At 61.7% G+C, this 22,439-nt stretch overlaps 2 protein-coding genes across 4 annotated transcripts in view; one reads left to right on the top strand and one right to left on the bottom strand.

The window, feature by feature from the left end:
- Window positions 1–213: 213 nt before the first annotated feature.
- UBALD1 (UBA like domain containing 1) lies at window positions 214–7,149 on the bottom strand. Its single transcript, XM_035549059.1, has 3 exons — window positions 6,853–7,149; window positions 2,100–2,159; window positions 214–1,269 (listed from the first exon to the last, which is right to left on the bottom strand). The coding sequence occupies exons 1-3, from the start codon at window positions 6,958–6,960 to the stop codon at window positions 949–951; spliced, it is 489 nt and encodes a 162-aa protein (XP_035404952.1). The 5' UTR covers window positions 6,961–7,149; the 3' UTR covers window positions 214–948.
- Window positions 7,150–11,036: 3,887 nt separating this feature from the next.
- The window catches only part of MGRN1 (mahogunin ring finger 1), a 57,799-nt gene continuing 46,396 nt past the window's right edge, over window positions 11,037–22,439 (top strand). For 2 of the 3 annotated variants that reach the window (XM_035548744.2, XM_035548746.2), the window contains exons 1-3: window positions 11,043–11,204; window positions 19,588–19,706; window positions 22,170–22,258. In XM_035548744.2, the coding sequence (XP_035404637.1) occupies window positions 11,117–11,204; window positions 19,588–19,706; window positions 22,170–22,258 (296 nt within the window). In that variant the 5' untranslated portion in view covers window positions 11,043–11,116. Of the gene's footprint in view, window positions 11,205–19,587; window positions 19,707–22,169; window positions 22,259–22,439 lie in introns of all 3 variants that reach the window. The other variant, XM_035548743.1, reaches the window with a different exon arrangement.

Here is a 22,439-nt window from a genome sequence, read left to right as displayed (position 1 = left end):
GGTTAGATACTAGGAAGAAATTCTTCACTCAGACGGTGGTGAGGCCCAGGCTGCCCAGAGGAGCTGTGGGTGCCCCATCCCGGGCAGTGCGCAAGGCCAGGCTGGGTGGGATTTGGGCAACCTGGGCTGGGGGCCGTGTCCCTGCAACCCCCTGTGCCCCAGCCGGCCTTCCCCACGTCCCACCGCTGCTGCGAACGAAGCAAAGACACCGGGTTCAAAGCAGAAGAGCGTGTATTGCAAGCGGCTGCGGCGTGTCCGGAGAGACTTCCAGCCGCCAGGAGAAAAGAACAGAGGGGTTAAAAATGATCCCAGTCTCTAGGGTTACACATTGTCATGCAAACAGCCCCGGGGCAAACCCCATCCCAGGAGGGCGAGGGGACGGGCGCCCGGCTCACCAGCGCTCCGGCCTCCCCCCAGCCCCGCTCACCCGCTGGCGCTGGCGCAGCGCGTGCGGGAGCAGCCCTTGCTCTCCTCCTCCTCACGAAAAAACAAGCGGTGCGGGGCGTCCACCCCCCACCAGGACGAGTGGGGCCGAGGGAGGGGGGACACAGGCACGGTCCATCCTGCGCAGCGGGGCGGCACAGCTGGCGCGGGGACCGTGAAGGGGTCTCCTCCGTAAGTGTCACTCGCATGCAAACTCCAGTGTCCCGAGAGAGGAGGGGGTCGCACCCTCCCTGAGAGCCCGACCACGGCGTGGTCCCAGGCAGAGGCTGGCACCGGCCTCGCGTCCCACGCAGCCTCCCGCTGTCCCTGGGGAGCTCTGTTCAGCTCTAGGACAAGTAAAAACTACTTCAAACCAAACCCATGCAAGGCAGCTATTCGCTCGTGTGTCTCTGTGGCTGCCAGACGCTCTGGCAGCAGAGTTCCTCTCCTCTTCGGGGAGGGGGAAAAAAATATATATATATTTATACGCAGGGGTCCCCGCCATGTTCGCTCTCCGCTGCGGCCTCATCTCTCTGCCTCCATGGTCACGTTGGCCTTCTGTTCTGCCGTGGCCTGCTGCGAGACGGCGGCAGGCCAGCCCGCGGGCTGCACCGGCGGGGCCGGAGTCCACATGCTCTGCTGCTGGCCGGGCGGGGAGGCCGCGGGCCAGGCGGGGTTGAAGGCCCCGTGCTGGGGCAGCGGCGGGGCCGGGGGCGGCGGGGAGGTCGCCATGGAGGCCACGGGGCTGCTGCTGTTGAAGCTCTCGGAAGCCTTGAGGCGGGAGAACATGGTGAGGGCGTCGGGGAAGTTGGGCGGCGTGGCCGGCGTGTTGGCGGGAGTGCACATCTGCGGGAAGGAGACAGGGGGGTCAGCGGGGCCGGGGCCGCCCGCGGGCACAGCGCCAGCCCCGCGGGGGAGGCAGGCGGCTCGTCCCCGGCTTGGGGTCTCCATCGTTTGCCTCCCGCCGAGGCCCGGCGCAACGCCCCTCAACGCCGCAGCGCACGGAGCCCCCACACCCGCAGCCAAGCCCCGGCTCAGGGAAGGACACGGGGGGACCTGTGGGACCTCGCCGCACGGCCCAGCCCCTTGCCTGGGGTGCTGGGGATGCCGCGAGGCAGGCGGGGACCGGGCGGCCTTCCCAACGATGCCCCGCACCCCTGCCCTTCCGCGCACGGCCACGCAGCAGCTGCTGGTACGGGCTGCGCAGCGGCTCCCTTGCTTTGCCAGCTCCGCCTGGGTGCTTCCTGCAGGCAGCGGTTATTTAAGGCCCCGAAGATTAATCCTGTGGTGAGAGCTCCTGTCAGAGGGCCTGGGTAGGACCCCGCTGCACCTGCTCCTTCTGCCCCACGACCCACCGGTGCCACCAGGGGCCTGCAGCTTTCTGGCTCTTGGAGCCTGGGTGCACCCCGGCCACAGCAGGCGTTTGCTCTGCACGCTTACTGCACGCTCCAAATCCCCAATTGTCCTGGAGAGTCAAACAAGGCCACGGCAGCCAGCAAATCCCTAAGACACATCTGCCCGGGCAGATTACGGGCTGCTGAAGCACGGGAGTTAAAGGAGCAGAGCCTGGGGACCGCGGGGAGAGCTGAGGCGGGCAGCAGCCACGTGTCTGCACGCTCCTGTGCACGCACACCCCACGTGCGAAGCAGTGGCTGGAGAGGTGGGAGAGCACTTACCATCTGATGGTGGTGGCTGTAGGGGATATTTGTTTCTTGAAAAAAAGCACTGAGAGCAGTCTGAAAGAAACAAAACACAAAAAAAAAAAAGGAAGACGTTACCAGCAGCACGCAAGCGCAGCACCCTACCTTATCCCTGCATGCAACAGCAGGGCTTCGCGTGGCCGCGGCGGGGGCAGCCGCCTGCCTCCAGCTCGCTCCCCGCTGTGGAGGGCGTTCGCGTGGTGCCAGAGCCAAACTGCCCAGCGCAGGGCCTGGCCCAGCGCCTCGCATCCGTTACCCGTTTTGGCCACCTCCTAGCAGAGCTGGGACAACATCCAAAAGCGGCCCTGAGGGGCTGGGCCGTGCACGCCACGGAGCCAGCAGGAGGAACAGCCCCGGTGCCCGGGGTGTGCAGCGGAGGGCACGCCCCGCGCAGCTGCCCCCGCGGCCCCCAGCAGCGAGCCGCGCTTGCCGCCTGCTTTCACCGAGCCAGGCGGTGAGCGCGCGTACCCGGAGCGCTGCCGCGCCCACGGCTGGAGAAGCGGCCGCTTTGGGAGCGGACCCCAGCAGGCGTTTCACAACTCGGCGATGCTCTGCAACTGCCGTGGGCAGGGAGGGGAGGGAAGCCGAATCCAAACCCAGCAGGGGAAGCAGCGCGGCAGCTGGCGAGACGCGTGCCCTGAACGGGACGGGGCCACGGGCACAGCGCTGCAACGGGCAGCGAGCGAGACCGTGCCCGCCGCATACAGCGGGGCACGTCGAGTTCAGCTGCAGGCTGGGTATGGTTGTGACTGACATCGTTTTGGTTTGCTTCCAGTTCAGACCAGTAATAATCTGGTAAATGTCATACGCCCGTGGCATGTGACGGGCCAAGGAGGGCTGCACGGAGGGAGTGCCGGGCGCAGGCTGGCGAGGAGGGCGAGCCAGAGGCAGGTTTGAGGGCTGGGAGGGGACAGCGGCAGCTTTGGGGGCACACGGGACTGGGCTGATGTAGGAGCAGCGAAGACGAAGCTGCCCCACGTTCCGTGCTAGGTTTTAGTTGAATTGGGGCTAAAAAACGGTGCTTTGATTCGGCGGCAGATTAAACGCAACAGAAACGTTAGGGCAGCGGGCTGGGTTCGGCTCCGGGCTAAGACGAAGCCCCCATCATCGGCTCACCCCTCCCCAGCCCCCGAGGTCCCAGAGCTCGGGTGCGAGGCACGGGGCTGCAGCCAGGTGCTGCCGCAGCACCAAGCCCTTGCTCCCTCCTGCCAGCCGGCGGCGGGGTTACCCGAGCCGCTCGGCACCCGAGAGGCAGAGGCGCGTTGCGCCAAACCCGGTGCAGCGGCTGCGGCCCGAGCACCGCAGCCACGCGTGAACGCACTCCTCCTCCCGGCGCCCGCAGCCGCACGCTCGGGGACGAGCGCTCACAGGTCAGCTCAGCTCACCGACCTGACGGAGGCAAAGCTGCGGGCGAGCCAGCCAGCGCGGGGTTTGTGGTTTCCTCCTGGCTGAACTGGCGGCAGGAGCAGGCGGCAGCCAGCAGCGTTACCTGGTTGTTGCGTCCCGTGACCAAAACGCAACGCTTTGGACCTCGGTGGGGGAAGCAATTGCTGCTGGGGAGCGCGGTCGCTCCCAAAGCACGGAGGGCACGCGTAGCGGCCGGGCTGCTGAGGCGATTCCCCGCTACGGCTGCGTCCCTCACGGGGCAGGCTGCGACCTCAGCAAGCGTCCCAGCACCCGGGGCAGGACCTGCCGGGAGGGTCTGCGGCTCTGGAGATCAGCCCCAGCCCCGCACCACCTTTGTCCCGGGTGAGGTCCCACGTCTCTGCCCTCAGACGCTCTCTCTCAGCCAGGAGGGAACGTGACAAGAAAGGGGGAAAACAGCGAACGGGAAGCACGTGCAGAGGTGTGGGCACAGCCAAACGCCGTAAGCCCATTAGATCTGCTCCGTGCTCCTGCTCTCCCAGTGGCCTTGTATCTGGGACCGTGCCATCAGCGGGCGGGGGCACGGAAGGTCCCCGCTGGCCCCCCCGTGCCACCCCCCCCCATCCCCACCAACCCCAGGATGAAAGCTGCCGTCTGAGCAGAGGGCGCACGCCACGGCCACGGCCCCCCTGCCCCAAACACCGCGCTCTCCCCGCCTCAGCCTGCCTACTTCCAGGAGCAGCAGAAGCAGCTCCTCTGCCCACCCTGACGCCCGCCGCTCCGGGCCTTGTGTGCCCCCCAGCCGCAGGGGATGGCTGTCCCCGGGGTCCCAGCACCCGCACACCCACGGGGGCACCGGGTGCCACGGCCATCGCTGGCTGGGCCGTGAGGCCCCACGCTGATCGCAGCGTTTCTCTGCTCGCCGGAGTGCCAGGAGGCGGCGGCGGCGATGGGGGCCCCCTGCCCTTCAGCCACAAAGGAAGGGGAAGGAGCTTGCTAGAGCATAAAGACATCAGAAGAGAAAGTGGAAATCCCAACCAGAGCCACAGCGAGCAGAGCCAGGCACCTGCTCCTCCCCTTGCTCCCCTTGCACAACCTCACCACCCTGAGCAGAGGCACCACGCTCTGCAGCAGCAAAAAGGCACGAATCAAGCTTTTTTTTTTTTTTTTTTAAAGCAGCTGACGTCTTCTTATTCTTCCCAAGCAGCCCCAGGGGCAACCAGTGCGTCAGAAAGCCAATTAATACTCTTCCACCTGAGAAAGGAGCCTGGTGCACAGCTCAGCCCCGAGCTCAGGCTCCGCAAACACTTCGCTGCTGGGGTCTAGCCGCGGTGGATGCCTGCTGCCCTTCCCGGTGCCTCCCCCAGCAGGGGCACCTGTGTCCCCCCAGGGCCCTGGTGCCAGCCCTCGCCCGCAGACACCCCAAGTTGCCTCCTTGAGCTCCCCCCGACCGGCAGCACTCCCCCGGCCGCCCCTGCCGGTCCCTGGGAGCACGGTGGTGCTGGCAGAGCCGCGAGGTCCGCCAAGCGCAGCGCGAGGAGCCCCAGCTTCCCTGCGAGACGGGAGTGAAGTCACAGCAAGCGGAAGGGGCGACCCACGTGTTACCCACGAGCTGCTGCCCGTGCCCTGAGGACAGAGGAGCATTCCTGCAAAATAAACGGCTTCCTTGTCAGGGCCCTGGACGCGGTACGGGCTTGGACCAGCTCCCGCTGCAGCAAAGGCAGCTGTACGTACCCCCAGAGCAGCTCCTCGCCCGCCCCGCTCACACGCGCTGTCCTGGGCCGTGTTTCGTCCCCCCCAGACAAAGCGCAGGGCCAGCAGGACACCACGCAGCCAAATCTCTCCGCAGCACCCTCCCCCAGCAGTCACAGCAGCCCTCAGGGGATTGGGAACGGGGCAGCCTGAAGGTTCGCTGCCGACCCAGAGGCTCCACCAGCAGGTCGGGCTCACCGCAGAGCCAAACGTGTCTGACTGGGGGGCCGCAGGCCTCCGCCGGCTCCCCACGGAGGCCATCACCCCACGGCCTCCCTCTCCCTCCTGCACCCCTGCGCAAAAGCAGCGAGCGGGGCCGGAGCAGGCAGGTGCTGCTCCAAGCACTGGCAAAGGGAGCCGGGGCAGCAGCCCGCGGGCACCAGTGGGCTCACACCGTGCCCCTGGAGGAGCGCTTTGAAAGCGAGGAAACCCTGACTGAAGGCAGCGGAAATTAGCGCTGAACTTGCCTGAACTCCACCAATTTATTCTCGCCGCAGATCCGGGCCAGCCAGCAAAGGGGCACCACGCTGGAATAACAAAAGCCTCAGCACATCACATCCGAGAGGTGAGAGCACTCTGGAGCCGGGAGCCGGCACCTCCCCGGCGTGGCTCCCCGAGAAGAAGGCATGCCCAGCGGCCATTTTGCAAAGGGAATTATCTGACCGTTGCACCAAAAGCGAGTGGGAACACGGTAATGGCTCATCGCAGCGCGTTTGTTTACAGCCCAGCTTCCTCTGAGTCATGTGAGCGCCAAACCGGCAGGAGACGGCTGTTTGTACTTGTGCAACTCGCCCAACGGTGGCAAAGTTCCGCGGAGAGCCGTTGCGAGGAAAAGTAACTTCTGTCACCCGCCACCACCCCGCCTCCCGTCCGCGCAGGGCTGGCGGGAGCTGAGCCCACGGCCCCAGAGGGCCTCCGCCGCCGCCGCACCGTGTTGGTAAACAAAGCCCGGGGCACGGCACGCACGCAGCGGGCCCGCCGCCCTCGCCGGGGGACGCGTCGCCGAGCGGCGGGCACGGCGGGCGACGACGCCTGCTCGGGCGAGGAGCGCGCGGGCGGTGTGCGGGGCCACGCTCGGGCCGGCTTCGAGGGCTGGCGGCCGGCGGAGCGTGGGGAACGCCGCACCCGGGCACGCGGGCGGCGCGGCGATGCGGCGCCCGCTCCACCCGACGGCCGTCCCGTCGCCCGGCGGCCCCGGTACCGGCTGCGGGGCCCGCTGGCGGCGCGTGCGCTGGGGCCTGGGTGCGGGCGGGTGGGAGCCGCAGCCCCCGCTCCCCGCGCCGCACCACAGCGCGGAGCCCTCGCGCACAGAGGCGCCCCGGGCCTCGCGTCCGCGGGCTGGCGGCGCGAGGTGGGGGGGGGGGGGGGGGGGGGGGGGGGGAGCCCCGGGCACGGGGAGCAGCCGCGGCCGCGCTCCCGGCGCCTCGCTAAACCCCGGCTCGCCCCGGGGGCTGCCGGCGGCGGGGGGTGCCCGGCCCCGGCCCCGACCGGGAGCGCGGCGGGGGGGGGCCCCGGGACACGTCCCCCCCCCCCCCCCCTCCACGCGCGGGGCCCGTCCCGTCCCGTCCCGTCCCGCCCCGTCCCCCCCGTGCCCGGGGCGCGGCCGCCTCACCTCGAACTGCCAGTGCGCCGCCTGCAGCAGCTGCTTGGCCTGGTCGGCGGCGCAGCCGGCCGCCAGCACGAACTGGTTGATCATCACCTGGTGCTTGAGCTCGTCCATGGCCCCCCCCCCCCGCCTTCTTCTTCTTCTTCTTCTTCTTCTTCCCTTCCTCCTCCTCCGCCTCCTCCTCCCGCCGCCCTCACGGCGCCGCCACCATCGCGCAGCCGGCGCGGCTCACGCCAATGTTTACTGGGCACTGGACTCACGGCGCCCGGCCAGCCCCGCGGGGCGGGAGCGGAGGCCGCCGCCGGGGGCTGCTGGGACTTGTAGTTCTACCCCCCCTCTCCGCCGCCGCGCTGCCCCCCCGCGCCGCCGCCGCCCGGACTACAAGCTCCCGGCAGCCCCCGCTTTGTTTGCAGGAGCCGGCGGGCGCTTGAGTGACGCGGCGCGGCGGCCAACCGCCGCCCCGCGGTGCGGTAGTACCTGACCATATATGGTCAACAACTCCGCTGCCCCCAATGAGCGGGCGGCGGGGGCGGGCCCGGCTCGGGGGCGGGGGGTGATGGCGGGGGAGGGGGCGCGGTGGGGGGGGGGGGGGGGGCGCGGTGTTTACAGGCGGCCGCGTGCCGCTTCCTGCTGACGTGCGGCAACGGCCGCGCGCGCGCGCACGGCGGGCCCGCCCCCTGGGGGGGCTGGGGGGGGGCGGGGGGGAGCCGGTCCCTGACGGGCGAGGGCCGAGGCCTGGTCCTGGGTGGGCGCCTGAGGCCGTGGTCTGTGGTGGTGGCAGCGAGATAAAATGCCAAATAAAAGTCAAATATCCCTCGTGAAATGCCAAATAAAAGGAAAAAAAACCCTTCATGAAACGCCTCTAACCAAACGTCGCTGATACAAGACGCCTCACGCGCCTGTGGGTCTGCCCCGTAACGTGGCAGCGTGTGAGGGGAATGTTCTGGAAGGAGCCGGGGGCTCCAGGACGAGGGGCTGCTCCCTCCCGGCGCCCGTGTCCCTGCCCGCGTCGCAGCCCGGCTGTGTCTGTGCGGGGCCTGCGGAGGGGCGGCCGCTCGGTCTGAAAAGGCCGAGGAAAACCCCCAGAGGAAAGGGGCAGGAGGGGGTCTGCAGCCAGCGGGGTGTAAATGCAGATCTCCCGGGGGGTTACTTTAACCAGAGAACACCAGACGTTCTTGGAAATCTTGCAGTTCGATTCTCAAAGGGGGAAGGGTTGGCCCCGGCCTGGCAGCGCTTTCGGGGAGGGTTGCAAGGCCTTTGGAGCAGGGCAGTGTTTAAAGAGGCAAAGTTCATGGGCTTGCCACTCCTCCTGGTCAGGAGTAACCCAGGGTAGTCTCCAGGGCTCCCGAGCCGTGTTGTTTTACAAGCACCCGAAAAACAAAGTGACAGCACCAGGGAGGGGGCAACCGAGACAAAGCAGTTTGCTTTGCTGGGCAATAAACCCCTGCACAGCCGGACTTTGGATGAGCTGCTGGTGAGTGGCAGGTTTGCAGGCAGACGTACTTCCTCCTTTCTGCGGGCGTGCTTCTCGCTGCCGCCCTGGCAGGCGCTTCCGAGGAGACTTCCGAAGGGAGTTGGCTGGAGAAATGTGTGTGGCAGGGGAAGCCGAGTGCCCTCCTTCCTTCCTCGCAGGGCTGAAGCTCCCTGGAGTTGTGCTCCCCAGGTCATGCTCTGGTAACTGAAGTCCCGCTTCAGAACACCTTTCCACCCCCGTTTTTTGGGGAGAAGCGGTGCACTGGATGCCAGCCAGGTCTGGGACACGGCGACGTAACTTGGTGGCACCGAGCGTGTTGGCAGAGAGTCCCGAGAGCAGCTTCACCCTGCTCCTCCTCGGCTTGGCATCGCTGCACACACAATGGCACCTGGGGCCTCAGGCTGCCCTGTACCTTGTGGCGGTGCTTTGGGGATGTCAGGGAGGGCCTCCTGGCCTCTCTCCCTGCCTCTACATCCACAGCACAGCAGGGGGAATAGAGGCTCAGGGAGCCTGGAGGTGACAAGGTCAACCCCATGCCACAGCTGTGGCTGCAGCACAGCCCCGAGAGCCGTGGAGAGGGTGGCAAAAGTGGCACCCGGGAGGCTCCGAGCAGCCCAGGGCCTACGTTCCTCTGCTGCCCGATGAGCCCAATGTTCCTGGAGCTGGCCACTGCCCCGCTGCTGCTCCATCCCCAGCGCAGCCATGCGGGACGGGGCTGGGGGAGCAGCCAGGTCCCCACTGTGCTGCCGGCAGCCGCTGCGGCCCCGAGCCGCTCGCTTTCCCTCCCCCATGCCTCCGGCAGTGGGACGGAGGCCGGCGGTGGTGCAACATCCTGCCTTTGTGCGAGCCAGCACTGGGCCGTGGCCAGCTTCTTTGGGGCTGACGGTGTGGCCCGGGGCCCCGCTGCTCATGTTGGCCACCCCCTCCATGGCTGCTCCCGTCCCTAAAACCACTTAGGGGCCGTCCTGATGGCTTCAGGACACTGGGGAACACAGCAGGCAGCGCCAGTGCTGCGGCAGAACCAGGCTGAGCCCTGGTGCTGTATGTGCACGGGGATGAACTGCTGTGGGGACGGGGCAGCATTTGGTGCTGTCTCACGGTGTCCCCCTGGACAAACTGTCTGGCACGCAGGTAGATAAATACACGATGCGATGGGCAGACAGCTGGCCCACGGGTTGGGCTCGAAGGGCTGTGGTAAATGGGGTGATGGCAGGCTGGCGGCCAGTCACTGGGGGGTTCCACTGGGCTCCATCGTAGGGCCTGTTCTCTTCAGGTGTTTGTAAATGACTGCACACAGGACTTGAACACACTCTGAGGAGGGCTGAAGGTGACACTGAATTAGGAGGAGCTGTAGACTGCCTCAAGGGTGGAGAGGTCTTGCAGAGAGGCCTTGATGAATTAAGAGGGCTGGGCAGTCACCAACTGCATGAAGTTTGACAAGAACAAGTGCTGGATTCGGCATCTGGAACAGCACATCACCATGCACGCTCCCTGTGCATCCCCGGGCAGGGTGCGTCCTCGTGCAGGGTGTATCTCTGTGCACGCTCCCCGTGCACGCCTCCTGATCAGGCTGAATCCCTGTGCACACTCCCCATGCATCCCATGGCGGGGTGCGTCCCTTTGCACGCTCCGTGCACATCCTCATGCAGGATGCATCGCCGTGCACAGTGCATCCCTATACACACTCCCCATGCATCCCCGTGCAGAGTGCATCCCTGTGCAGGATGTATCTCTGTGCGTGCTCGCCACGCAGGTTACATCCCCGTGTAAGGGTGCATCCACACGCACAGTGCATTCCTGTCCGTGCTCCCATGCATCCCCAGGCAGGGTGCATGCGCCTGTGCAGGGTGTATCTCCATGCATGCTCCCCGTGCGTCCCTGTGCAGGGTGCATCCCCACACATCCCCGTGCAGGGTGCATCCCCGTGCAGGGTGCATCCCCACACATCCCCGTGCAGGGTGCATCCCCGTGCAGGGTGCATCCCCACACATCCCCGTGCAGGGTGCATCCCCACACGTCCCTGTGCAGGGTGCATCCCCGTGCAGGGTGCATCCCCGTGCAGGGTGCATCCCCACACATCCCCGTGCAGGGTGCATCCCCACGCATCCCCTTACAAGATGCATTCCGTGCAGAGTGCATCCCCACACATCCCCGTGCAGGGTGCATCCCCACGCATCCCCTTACAAGATGCATTCCGTGCAGGGTGCATCCCCACACATCCCCGTGCAGGGTGCATCCCCACGCATCCCCTTACAAGATGCATTCCGTGCAGAGTGCATCCCCACACATCCCCGTGCAGGGTGCATCCCGTGCAGGGTGCAGCCCCACGCAGGCAGAATCTCCGTGCATCCCCTTACGGGGTGCAACCCCTTGCAGGGCGCATCCCCTTACAAGGTGCATCCTGTGCAGGGTGCAGCCTCACGCATCCCCTTACAGGGCGCATCCCCGTGCGTCCCCTTACGGGATCCATCTCCTTGCAGGGCGCAGCCCCACGCAGGGAGAATTCCCGTGCATCCCCGTGCAGGGCGCAGCCCCTTACGAGACGCATCCCCGGGCACGGCGCCCCCCGCGCCCCCCGCGCCCCTCCCGCGCCCCGCGGAGCCCCGCCCCCTGCCCGCGCAGCGCCCGGCGCGGTGCCTGCCGGGAGCTGTAGGCGCGGCGGGGAGGACTCGCTCTCCCGGCGTGCCCCGCGCCGCCGCGGGTCGGGGTCGGGGTCGGGGTCGGGGTACGGGTGCGCGTGCGGGCCGCTCCCCGCCGCCGCGCCGCTCCGCGCCCCCGGCCGGCCCCGCCGCCGCCATGGGCTCCCTGCTCAGCCGGCGCATCGCGGGCGTGGAGGACATCGACATCCAGGCCAACTCGGCCTACCGCTACCCGCCCAAGTCCGGTGAGCGTCGCGGCCGCGGGGACGGGGCCTCCGCGGCGCCTGGGGGCGGCCCGGGCCCCTCGGAGCTCCCCCGGTAACCCCCCCCCCCCCCCCGGCACCCCCCCGGTACCCGCGGCCCCCTGGGGCTGTGGCGCCGTGGGGGGCGGCGGGGGACGCGGGGCGCCGACCCCTCCGCACCGCCTCAGCTCCGGCCAGGGGCAGCGGCCGGCGCCCGGCAGCCGCTCGCAGCCGTGGGCTTCCCGAGGGAGGAGTTCAGCGGGGCTGGGGTGGCAGCAGCAGGTTGGGGTGGCAGCACCTACACTGGGGTGCCAGCAGCAGGTTGGGGTGCCAGCAGGAGGTTGGGGTGCCAGCAGTGAGGTTGGGGTGCCAGCAGCGAGGTTGGGGTGCCAGCTGTGAGGTTGGGGTGCCAGCAGTGACTTTGGGGTGCCAGCAGGAGGTTGGGGTGCCAGCAGCAGGTTGGGGTGCCAGCAGGAGGTTGGGGTGCCAGCTGTGAGGTTGGGGTGCCAGCAGGAGGTTGGGGTGCCAGCAGCAGGTTGGGGTGCCAGCAGGAGGTTGGGGTGCCAGCTGTGAGGTTGGGGTGCCAGCAGCAGGTTGGGGTGCCAGCAGGAGGTTGGGGTGCCAGCTGTGAGGTTGGGGTGCCAGCAGGAGGTTGGGGTGCCAGCAGCAGGTTGGGGTGCCAGCAGGAGGTTGGGGTGCTAGCTGTGAGGTTGGGGTGCCAGCAGGAGGTTGGGGTGCCAGCAGTGACTTTGGGGTGCCAGCAGGAGGTTGGGGTGCCAGCTGTGAGGTTGGGGTGCCAGCAGGAGGTTGGGGTGCCAGCAGCAGGTTGGGGTGCCAGCAGGAGGTTGGGGTGCCAGCTGTGAGGTTGGGGTGCCAGCAGGAGGTTGGGGTGCCAGCAGCAGGTTGGGGTGCCAGCAGTGACTTTGGGGTGCCAGCAGGAGGTTGGGGTGCCAGCAGGAGGTTGGGGTGCCAGCAGCAGGTTGGGGTGCCAGCAGGAGGTTGGGGTGCCAGCTGTGAGGTTGGGGTGCCAGCAGCAGGTTGGGGTGCCAGCAGGAGGTTGGGGTGCCAGCTGTGAGGTTGGGGTGCCAGCAGCGAGGTTGGGGTGCCAGCTGTGAGGTTGGGGTGCCAGCAGTGACTTTGGGGTGCCAGCAGGAGGTTGGGGTGCCAGCAGGAGGTTGGGGTGCCAGCTGTGAGGTTGGGGTGCCATCAGCAGGTTGGGGTGCCAGCAGCAGGTTGGGGTGCCAGCTGTGAGGTTGGGGTGCCAGCAGCAGGTTGGGGTGCCAGCAGCAGGTTGGGGTGCCAGCTGTGAGGTTGGGGTGCCAGCTGTGAGATTGGGGTGCCAGCACTGACTTTGGGGTGCCAGCACCTACACTGGGGTGGCAGCACCTACACTGGGGTGCCAGCTGTGAGGTTGGGGTGCCAGCAGGAGGTTGGGGTGCCAGCAGGAGGTTGGGGTGCCAGCTGTGAGGTTGGGGTGCCAGCAGGAGGTTGGGGTGCCAGCAGGAGGTTGGGGTGCCAGCTGTGAGGTTGGGGTGCCAGCAGCAGGTTGGGGTGCCAGCTGTGAGGTTGGGGTGCCAGCTGTGAGGTTGGGGTGCCAGCAGCAGGTTGGGGTGCCAGCACCTACACTGGGGTGCCAGCTGTGAGATTGGGGTGCCAGCACTGACTTTGGGGTGCCAGCACCTACACTGGGGTGCCAGCAGCGAGGCTGGGGTGCCAGCTGTGACTTTGGGGTGGCAGCAGTGAGGTTGGGGTGCCAGCTGTGAGGTTGGGGTGCCAGCAGGAGATTGGGGTGCCAGCTGTGAGGTTGGGGTGCCAGCAGGAGGTTGGGGTGCCAGCAGTGACTTTGGGGTGCCAGCTGTGACACTGGGGTGCCAGCACTGACGTTGGGGTGCCAGCAGCAGCGCTCCGGGGAGGTGAGGGTGAGCCCGTGACTCACCTCGTCTCTGGCCCGGCTTGGCTTGTTTAAAGGGCTTTCCTTATCCTTCCCACGAAGGAAGCTCAGGTGCTCTTTTCTCCTACGACGGCCGCTCGCCCACCAGTGCCCGTGCTTCTGTTCTGCGGCAGGCTCTCCAGGCAGGCTCAGAGAGCCGCCGAGCGCCAGCCCGAGCTCCCTCCCTCCCTCTCGGGCAGGTGCGGCGTAGCCTCGCTCAGAGGCTCGCGTGCTGCCTGCGCTTTATGGCTGTGAAATCGCCGGGGCCGTGCGATGGAGGGAGCCGGGTTCCCCCTTTCCGTTGGGAGGAGGTGGAAGATCTTCTCGAGCAGAGTCCCGACATCCTCGTGCCTTGCCTTGTCGCAGGTTTGCACGCTGGGAAAGGCCCCGGAGCTGTCTGCTGGGCTCTCTTGTGTCGTGGGCCCTGCTAGCGAGTTCCTTACGCGTAGAGCTTGCACCTGACTTCTGTTGACACTTGGAAAGGATTTTAGATACAGACTGGATTAATTATTGCTACCACATACGATGAACATTAAACTGCTTCTTTGACATCCTCATCCTGTTGTTTCTTTACTGTTGTGATTACCCGGGCGAGGATTTAACGGCGTGTTGCGTTTTAGCAGTGTCTCTGTAGGTGCCAACCAGGGCAGTCGGGTCCGCTCTGCGTGTTCACGTGCACCCAGGAGGGGTCTGTTGTCCTCCGTGCTGTCAAAAAGCGTTCCATGCGCGGCACCTCCCTTGTAAAACCAAACAGCTATTGCTTTAGTTGATTGAAAAAAAATATATATTTCCTTTAAAGGCAATCAGGTGCTTGTTAGTCGTGGCTGAGCTTTCTATTGCACTTGCTTGTGCACGTCCTAAAAGCCTGCTGGCTTTAGGCTGGACCTTTCTCTTTGCTTTCTTCAGGTTTGTCTGACAAAGGTTCTGTTGACTTCAGGAAGGGAGAAGGGCTGTTGGAGCTCGAGGTCGCTCCCTGCAGAAGAACAGGTCCTGAACGCTGCTAGGCTGGAGGGTGAAAGAAGGTCCCTGGCAGAACGGGGAGGGTTGCGCTGGTGGCAGCTCCTTCCCTTGTTTTGCTCTGGAGCGTGCCGAGAAGGGCGCTGCCCCTCCGGTCCTGCGGTCCTCAGGGGGTTTGACTTGGGCCTGGAAGATCGGCCGTGACTGGCACGGGACGCGGCGGCCTGGCGTGAGCGGTGTGCTTAGATTTATTTCATGAAGCTCGCCGGAAGCCGCACAACAAGTTCTTGGGTGAAGGATTGCTAACGTGACCGTGTCGCTGCGAGCCCTGTGCTGCTGCTGCCTGCCGTACTGGAAGGAGCCCGTGTCTCCATCAGGTGGGTGACGCGTTTCGGTGTGCGCCGAGGTGTTCGCCTGACGGCCCGGCGCTCCCCGGGCTGCTCAGACCTTACCCGTGAGGATGCGGAGAGGGCAGGGAGCGCTGCCCGAGCTTACTCGTCTGCTGGCGGCGTGTGCGGCGCCGAGGCCTCTGTGCCGCCTCCTGCGTCCTTTCCCTCTGAATCCAAACTGCTCTGGGCCGTCAGCGGGCGCCCGGGCGAGCTGCTGCGGCTCTGCTCGGCTGCCGTCCGTGGTCGGGATTGCTTTGGAGGACGCCGGTTCGCATTCTGGAGCCATAAAGCCCCGTTGCGCAGGTGGAAAAGAACCCAAGCACAAAGCGTAGGTATCCCGGCCGTAATTTAAGCAGTCCGAGAAGGAAGGCGCTGCTTTGGCAGGCTGCACCCAGCGATGGCACCTTGTTGAGTCACAGCCAGTCGCAAACGCGGTGGCGGACGGTCGCTGCTCTGTTGACTCTTGGTGTGGTCACGACTGGGCCGGTCGTGCTCTGGGGTTGTGGAATCTGCCTCGGTCCTTAGGAGCCAAAGTCACTCAGGAGGCGCCGGCAGGTCGTCCAGCAGCCGTGCCGCAACCGGTACGCGGGGCGGTAGTTGGGAATCCGCCTCAGAAAATGCCCTGCCTGTTCCTCCGAGGTTCTGGGTGCGGATCGCCTGCACTGCCCCTCCTGCAGCACGGGGAGACGGGGCCACTGAAACGCCGCGAGGCGATACCCCTTCCCTTCTTTAATCACGGGAGCCTTTTAACCTTCCTGGCTCGCTTTATGGAGACGGTGAGCGTTGCAGATGCCTGCCCGGTCGGACGGGAGTTGGAGAAGGGCCCATTTGCAGAGAAGAATTCCTGCCTCCGTGAAGCGGGCTAAAAAAGGGTAATCACAAGGAACAGTTCCCAGTCCTCGCTCTGCTTCTGTGCTTGAAGCAGTAAAACGACCCGTGGTGTTGCGTGCAGCCTCGGTGCACGGTGCCCCCAGCGCTTTAGCAACCAGCGAGCGGTGCACCAGCGTTTCCTGCAGCTCCTTCGTCAGCTTGGCTCTCGTTCCAGCAAGCTCATCTGCAGCGCGGAGCGGGTGCACGTGCCCTGGAGCTGGCTTCCCTCCTCTGGAGTAGCCTCTCGCAAGAAAGCTGCAGAGCGTGGCCTTTGGGAGCAAAGAGGAGCCGGGTTGGAGCTCCCTGAAACCCAGCTGGTTTGTCGTTTGGGCGCTGCGCTTTGACGAGAGAAAGAGCCATCGTAAATAAGAGCACCCGAGCTGTACCCGGTCCACCGCCTTGCTCCCAGCTCACGAGCCGCGCGTGCTGTGACAAGGTGGGACAGAAATACCTTCCTCTCGTTCCTCGCCCGCTCTGCAGGACGCAGCACCGCGGCTGCCGCCCTTCCTCCCGCGGCCCTTCTGCCCAGACTTGATCCCACCCCGCTGGCTGCCCCCTCCTTCCTCGCGGCGCCTTCTCCCCAGCTCCTCGCGGGCACCCGACTGGAGGGCTTACGGCCCAAAAGCGGTGACTTCTGTGGCTTTTTTTATTTTTATTTTTTTCCCCTGGATTGCATTCAACCCAGCTCGGTGCCACGCTCCGGGGAGGTTGCCGTGCGCTGGCTGTCGGTGGCCCCGCGGGGCCGTGCCGGGAGGGCGAGGGGGTTCTTCCAGGCACCGCTTTGGACTGCGCCCAGCGCCTGCCTCGTGTGCGGTGCAGGTGTGCCTGGCTGGGAGCTCGGAAAGGAGCCCACCTCTTTCGCCTCCCCAATGACCCTAATAATGGTAGGGAGCCTAAGCTGTCATCGACTTGCTCTCTTTTCTTGACCGTGCTGCCATGCAGCCCTCGTGTCGATGGGGCTACAGATTTACCGTAGGCGGAAGCAGGGGTTTTGCTCTGGCTGCCATTCCCACGGCACGGAGGCCGCAGGGGTGCAGCAGCACCGGAGTGGGACTCGGGGTGAGAGGCTGGCTCCTTTACGAGAGTAAAAGCCCGCCTGCACGCTGGACTCGGTGGTAAGCAGCGTGTTCGGTGTGGTGCCTTGGAGGAGCCTTGGTTCCAGTTTTGTTTGCATGAGACAAATTATTGAGCCAGACGTGGCCATTCTGGATGTTCCAGTAGTTTTTTTTATTATTTTTTTCCCTTTTCCCCAGACACCGTCAAGTTTTCCCCTGCAGCAGCATCTCTTGCGTCTACCACTTGTACTTTACCTACCTTAGCAGTGTCCCCCGTTCTTGTTCTTTTACCTAACGTTCTCCTGTGTTTTGTGCCAATCTACTCTGGGGAAGTAAAGTTGAGGGCAGAGTTTAAGTTAAAGGAAGGGCACCGTTTTTTCTTTGCTCTGTCTTTCATTTCTCGTTCCAGCTGGTGGGATCCTTTCCTCGTATGCACGTCACTGTTTTTTCCTGGTGGATTTCTGGTTTTAGTGGTTCTGTGCAGGGTTAATCCAAAGATTTTTTTTCCTTTTTTTTTTTTTTCCTTTTTTTTCCTTTTTTTTTTTTTTTCTCCTGCCAAAGAGAGCGGTGCTGAGCTTCCCCCTTGGGTCTGTAGTTACGGAGCTCTGTGTAAAGCTGGTTTTGCATAAGGCAGGCCAGGGGTGTCGTGCAGACTGGGGGACGCGTGGGAACGGGGTTCTAGAGGCAGCGTGGTCTGGATAAAAGCCTGAAGCGGTGTTTGCAGTGGAGTTGGAAGCAGAACCCCGAGACGCAGCTGCAGCAGGATTTTAATGCGTTCTTACAGACGTTACGAATTCTGTCAGTCGTGTGCCAGGTGTGTGGAAGCAAGGCGTCCTGGTGACCAGATTTGCATGGAAGAAAGAAGAAACCTCATTTTTTCCTTCCCGAAGTTTTCTTGAGGTTTCTCTGTCCTTGCAGTCGTTGGTGTGATACTTACACAAGTGCTTTCCCAAAGCGTTTCGTCTCCAGCTTGGGCAAAGTCTCAGCTGCTGGTGACAGTAGGTGAGAGCGAAGGCCGCGGTGGCAGCGCGCTGGCTCTGGCCGCCGGCATTTCGGATGGAAAGACCAAGCGAGGGACATGAATTCACGTTCTGCTCGCGATGCCGTGCGTGCGTTAATGTCAGCGTCCTCCCTCACGCCTTGACCATGCTGGTTACGCATCGCGGCATTGGTCCGGCCCCAGGAGAGAGCCTGGCTCCCTTTTCACCCGAAGGTGCTGGAAAGACTGCTTGGGATGGTGTCTCAAAGCAGCCGTCTTCCCGAAGGCGCTGGGTCTGCGGCCGTGAGCAGCCCTCCGTCCTCCGGCTGCGGGACGCGGAAGTGCCCCGTGGAAAAGCCCTGCCCTGAGTTTGTGGTGTGGAGAGCGCAGCGAATGCCGTGACACGATGGTACGGCGTCCCTGGAGCCTGGGGACAGCCGTGTGCCAACACAAACATGGAAGGTATGGGAATAACCCCACAAAGTCTCGTTCGCCGAGTACCAAATGTGTCCACGCGTGAGGAGTGAGCTGACTCCGATCCCTGATTGTCAGCTGCTGCGATTCTGAGACATCCTGCACGAGCGTTGTCTTCACGGTTAATCAGATGAGATGCTCCAAAACACAATCCTACTTGACCCACGTAAAATGTGAAATTAATTCCTAACCCCCAGCATTCGTCACGCTTTTCTGAACCGTAGTCTAAGCATAAACCACCGCGGTGTATCTTGGGTCGAGCTAGCTGTGCTAGGAGACTGCCTGCAGGTTGGATTATTTTTAATTTGTTGCTTCTGGGAGGGTTGGGAAAAGGTTGTCTGTCACTTGGAGCGCCTACGTTTCCTTACATGGATTCTAGGTAGATTCTGGACCTATGCTGAGGTCGGTTGCTGTATCTGGAAAGAGCGATGTGCTTTTATAATGCAGACATCTGGCTGCTCGTCAGCTGAGCTCAGCAGCAGGGAGCACTCATCGTTAAAGCACTGCCATCTGTGCAGAGTAAGAAAAGACTTTCTCGAGGCATAAAGGAAAAAAGCCTTAATGGAAAAAACAGAACCATTCATGAAAGCCCTTCCATTTCGGAGTAAATTATGCTTGCTCCTAGCTAAAGGGATTGCAAATCCTTCTGTAATGCCTCCATAACCATTCAGAGGATCAGCTGCTGCTTCTGTGACTCGTTTTAAAACAAATTTTATGCTGTCTGTGCGTTGCACCTAGGGAAGTGAGTGCAAGTTTGGCTCAATCCTTAACGCTCCCCCCCAAAACAAACAAACAAACAAACAAAAAAACCCTTCGGGGAAAATGGCTTGGATGGAACCTCTTCGTGCTCTGCTGATACTGACCCCTCTGAAAATGTAACTCCAGAAAGTTGACACTTAAGTGTTTTCCCAAAGTCTGTCTGGAAGAAAGCTGTATCTGGAAGATGTGCTCCCGTGTATCCGAATGGCTTTGGTGTGACTTTGCAGGTAATCCTGTGCTCCAGAGTTAATTTGCAAAGCTAATTAGTTAATTCTGTGCTCCAGAATCCCAGTGGCCTTTGCACGCTCGTCTCCTGAAATTTGTACCGTAGTGCTTAAAGGTAAACGGCACGAACCTGTGGTGAAGCTTTCAGAGCTGAGGTTTGGTTTCGTCAGTCCCAGGGCTTCTCTCTTCCAGACGTCCGTGTTCTGCATTTAGAGCTACCTGTGTTTAGTCAAATTCAGCAGCTAGGCACGTTGCCTCTAGCAGGCACAGGAGAGGGTTTGTGCGGCTCTAGCCCTGGGAGATGCCCAGCAGGAGCTCCTCTGGCTGTGCAGGAGAGAGCCGGAGGGAGCCCCTTCCTTCCCTGAGCAGGCTGCTGCTCCTTGGGGGACTGGGAAAACGGGGAAGGATTCACCAGGACTGAGAAGTTTTGGGAAGAGCTGTCTGTGTTCTGGAGACAGGTTGAGCAGAATGCTCTCTGTGTAATCATTTATTCTAGGGTGATTTTTTTCTGCTTCTGCTGTTGGCAGTGGCCTTGAGTAGTACAGGGAAGGGGAGATCTAGCAAGTGTTCTCGTGTCGTGTGCTCTGTTATACTTGTGCATTGAAAACGGCACAGAGCAGCTGTTCTCCAGGAAGCATTCATTTAGATTTTTTTCATAGAATATCCCGAGTTGGAAGGGGCCCATGCGGATCATAAAGTCCAAGTCCTTCTGTTCCCTGGTGTTTATTATTATTTTATTTTTTTCTAGGAAACTACTTTGCAAGTCACTTCTTTATGGGAGGCGAGAAGTTTGACACCCCTCACCCCGAGGGCTACCTTTTTGGCGAGAACATGGATCTAAACTTCCTTGGGAACAGACCCGTTCAGGCAAGTTCCTATATTCTGTCTATGTTACACTTTTCTGCTCAGAAGTCTCTTCTTCAGATTTCCCAGTTGGAACATGGAGGTATTTTGGGGCTCGCAGATATCTTACGAGACTGGAGAAAGCTGCCTGCTCCAGCGCCTGGCTTGTTCTTTTGTGGGAGCAGGCAACAGCACTGTCGTGAGGGACAGGTAGAGATTTTATGCAAGGGTCATGCTTTAGGTTTCTCTTGCATCTCAGAACTGCTTAAAAACAGCCAAAAGGTGACAGAGTAGGAGCCATTTGGAGGTTTTCTGAGTACCGGAGAGGAAAGGGAAAAGAGCTGCTTGCTTTGCCAGCTGTTTTCCTAGATGTTTCTGCAGCTTCAAAACGTGAAAAAGAAAAAAATGATGTAATGGCTCTCATCTTCACAAAAGCTGTGAATATGAGTTAATTCATGCTCGTAGAGCTCAGAGGGAGTTTAGTATCATCCTGCTTTACAGCTGGGGGAAACTGAGGCAGGATGACTTGATGGTTTGAATTTGCACCGGGGAGGAGCACGTTCTCCTTTCTGAGTTATCCGAGGGCTGTGCCCTCGGTCTTCTCATCTTCTCAAGACCGTGGTTATTTCAGGGGGCTCCGCAGGGGAGGACAAGTGAGAATGCAGAGAGCCCCTGTTTAAGCAGGAAGTGCAGATGAGCAGCAGAATTAGGAAGGAGGGACTTTACATGGAAATTCTTCTGGGCGTAACAGTGCTATGCAGGCTTGGGGATGCTCGCCAAATATCCTGTGCTGTCTGCGTGCAGGACCCGTGCAGGACAGCGATTAAAAGCTGACCACTTTTCCTTTGCTCTGTGACTTCCAGTGAAGGCAGAAGACACAACTATTAATTAAATATCCCGTGTGCCTGTGGCTGTAGGGACTAACCTTGGCGTCTCAGAGCTAAATTATCTGCATGTCTCAGCCTGGGCTTCCTTGCAGACATCCTCGCACTGAATTTCGTCATTTCTTCAGAGGGGAGTGGGTGAGAATACTATTAACACAGTGGGACGTTTGCCAAATAGGCTTAAGAGAGGGAGGCTGTCGTGGTATATAGTTTGCCTGTGGAAAGTTAATGCCCTTTGGCAGCTCTGATTAATCTTCAAGAGAAAACACTCGAACATGCAGCAGCAAAACTACTTTGTGGAACTGGGCCAATTTCTCTTTTTTTGAATAACTGAGGTCTTGACTGCTCTGCTTACAGCAGTGCCACTGACCACAGTGTTGAGCAGTCAGGTCACGAAGAAAGTGAAAGCCAACCCTGTCAATTCTCTGCTGCTTGTGGCTGTGCCACAGGATCTTCTGTGGCATTCTCATGTTGGTCAGGAACCAGCACGTTTCCTTTCAGGCTCTGTTTCTCGTCCCACCGATACGTTTTTGAGACCTGAGCGGACAGTGCTGAAGGGATGTGTCCTGGAGCTGCCCCAAAGCTCAGCAGGAGCAGCATTTGTCTGCCTCTTCAGCAGATTCCTCATTTCTAAGGAGACAGGTGTATCGGCGGTCCCCGGTGCTTCTCCTCCACATCAGCCACACAGTTCTGCACTGCTGCGGGGCCCTGGGAGCTCTGTGGTCGAGAGACCACAACCCTCGTGCGGCTGCTGGTTACGTCCAGAGTAACCTCCAGCCTGAAAGCCCGTCCCGGAGCTCTGTCTTTGTGTCGTGCTGTTGCTCTGAGGTGGAGTGTGCCTGCATTTCCAGTCTGAGCACCTGCCAGACCTGGCAGCTGGGTGAGCGCGCGTTTCTGCCTCAGAGCGCCCCGAGCAGGCGGGAGGTGCAGCTGTGAGGGTGGTGGTCCCCTGCAGCACGCAGCTCTCCTCGCGCTCCTCCGTGGGGGTTCGGTGACCAGCGTGGAGAATTCCAGTCCGAAGCCGTGTCCTCCTGTATTTAAAGGACAATCTGTGAGAGAAGGTCTCTTGACTGTGAAAGAGACTGAGACCCCCCTATTCCTGTCTCTCTTTTTTTTTTTTTTTTCTTTTTTCCCCCCTGGAACATTTGCCTCATTGTTTCAGAATAAAAGAGTTCTCCCTGGTAATCCAGAGCTTCTGCATGCTGATTAGCAGCCACATCGCTGTTTGCGTGCTGTAACACACGTGAAAGCTGCATTTCTTCTGCTCGAGCTGGAGGTCATTTCTTTAGCGGAAATAAAAGCTAAATAAAAGCTTGTGAGAGCGAGGCTTTCTAGACTGCAAACTCAGAGTGCAGAAAAAGAGCTTGTGAAAGCGCCCCTACGTACTCCTGGTTTGAACTACTGCTGGGCCAGGGCACAATTTTCACTCTGAAACAGGCTTTATTTATCCGTAAATATAATTCTCTATTACAGTTCCTTGTGGCTGCTGCTGTACTGAGCACACTTAAAGGTGTTTCTTGATTGGGGTGAATTATTTGTCAGGTAGCATGCTGCTGCCTTCAATTGTACAATAATAAGACAATTATTTGCATTTTTATTTCAGTTTCCCTATGTAACTCCAGCTCCACATGAGCCTGTGAAGACACTGAGAAGTTTGGTGAATATCCGCAAAGACTCTCTCCGTCTTGTGAGGTACTGTTCTTGCCTGAACTCTTGGTTTCATTCAACCCAGCGATTGGTATCCGGGGCTAAACTGCATTTGATAAGGTTTTGAACAAATAGCTGAATCCCAAATCTTTGTTTCATCAGAGCTTTCATGTAGTTCACGTGCTCCTTATCCCTGGACTTCAGTAATCTGTATTTCTAGCGAGAG

The sequence above is a fragment of the Cygnus atratus genome, chromosome 15 (assembly GCF_013377495.2).
Source record: "Cygnus atratus isolate AKBS03 ecotype Queensland, Australia chromosome 15, CAtr_DNAZoo_HiC_assembly, whole genome shotgun sequence".
In the NCBI taxonomy this organism is placed as follows: domain Eukaryota; kingdom Metazoa; phylum Chordata; class Aves; order Anseriformes; family Anatidae; genus Cygnus; species Cygnus atratus.
The sequence above is the reverse complement of the archived record's forward strand: the minus strand, read 5'-3'. Positions and strand labels throughout refer to the sequence as shown.

Bases quoted from the DNA above. Each gene is read 5' to 3' on its own strand.
- UBALD1 (XM_035549059.1), bottom strand. From the start codon at position 6,960: ATGGACGAGCTCAAGCACCAGGTGATGATCAACCAGTTCGTGCTGGCG. The intron at 2,160-6,852 runs GTGAGGCGGCCG...TGTTTCTTTCAG, and splicing joins CGGCGCACTGGCAGTTCGAG to ACTGCTCTCAGTGCTTTTTT. The intron at 1,270-2,099 runs GTAAGTGCTCTC...TCCTTCCCGCAG, and splicing joins ACAGCCACCACCATCAGATG to ATGTGCACTCCCGCCAACAC.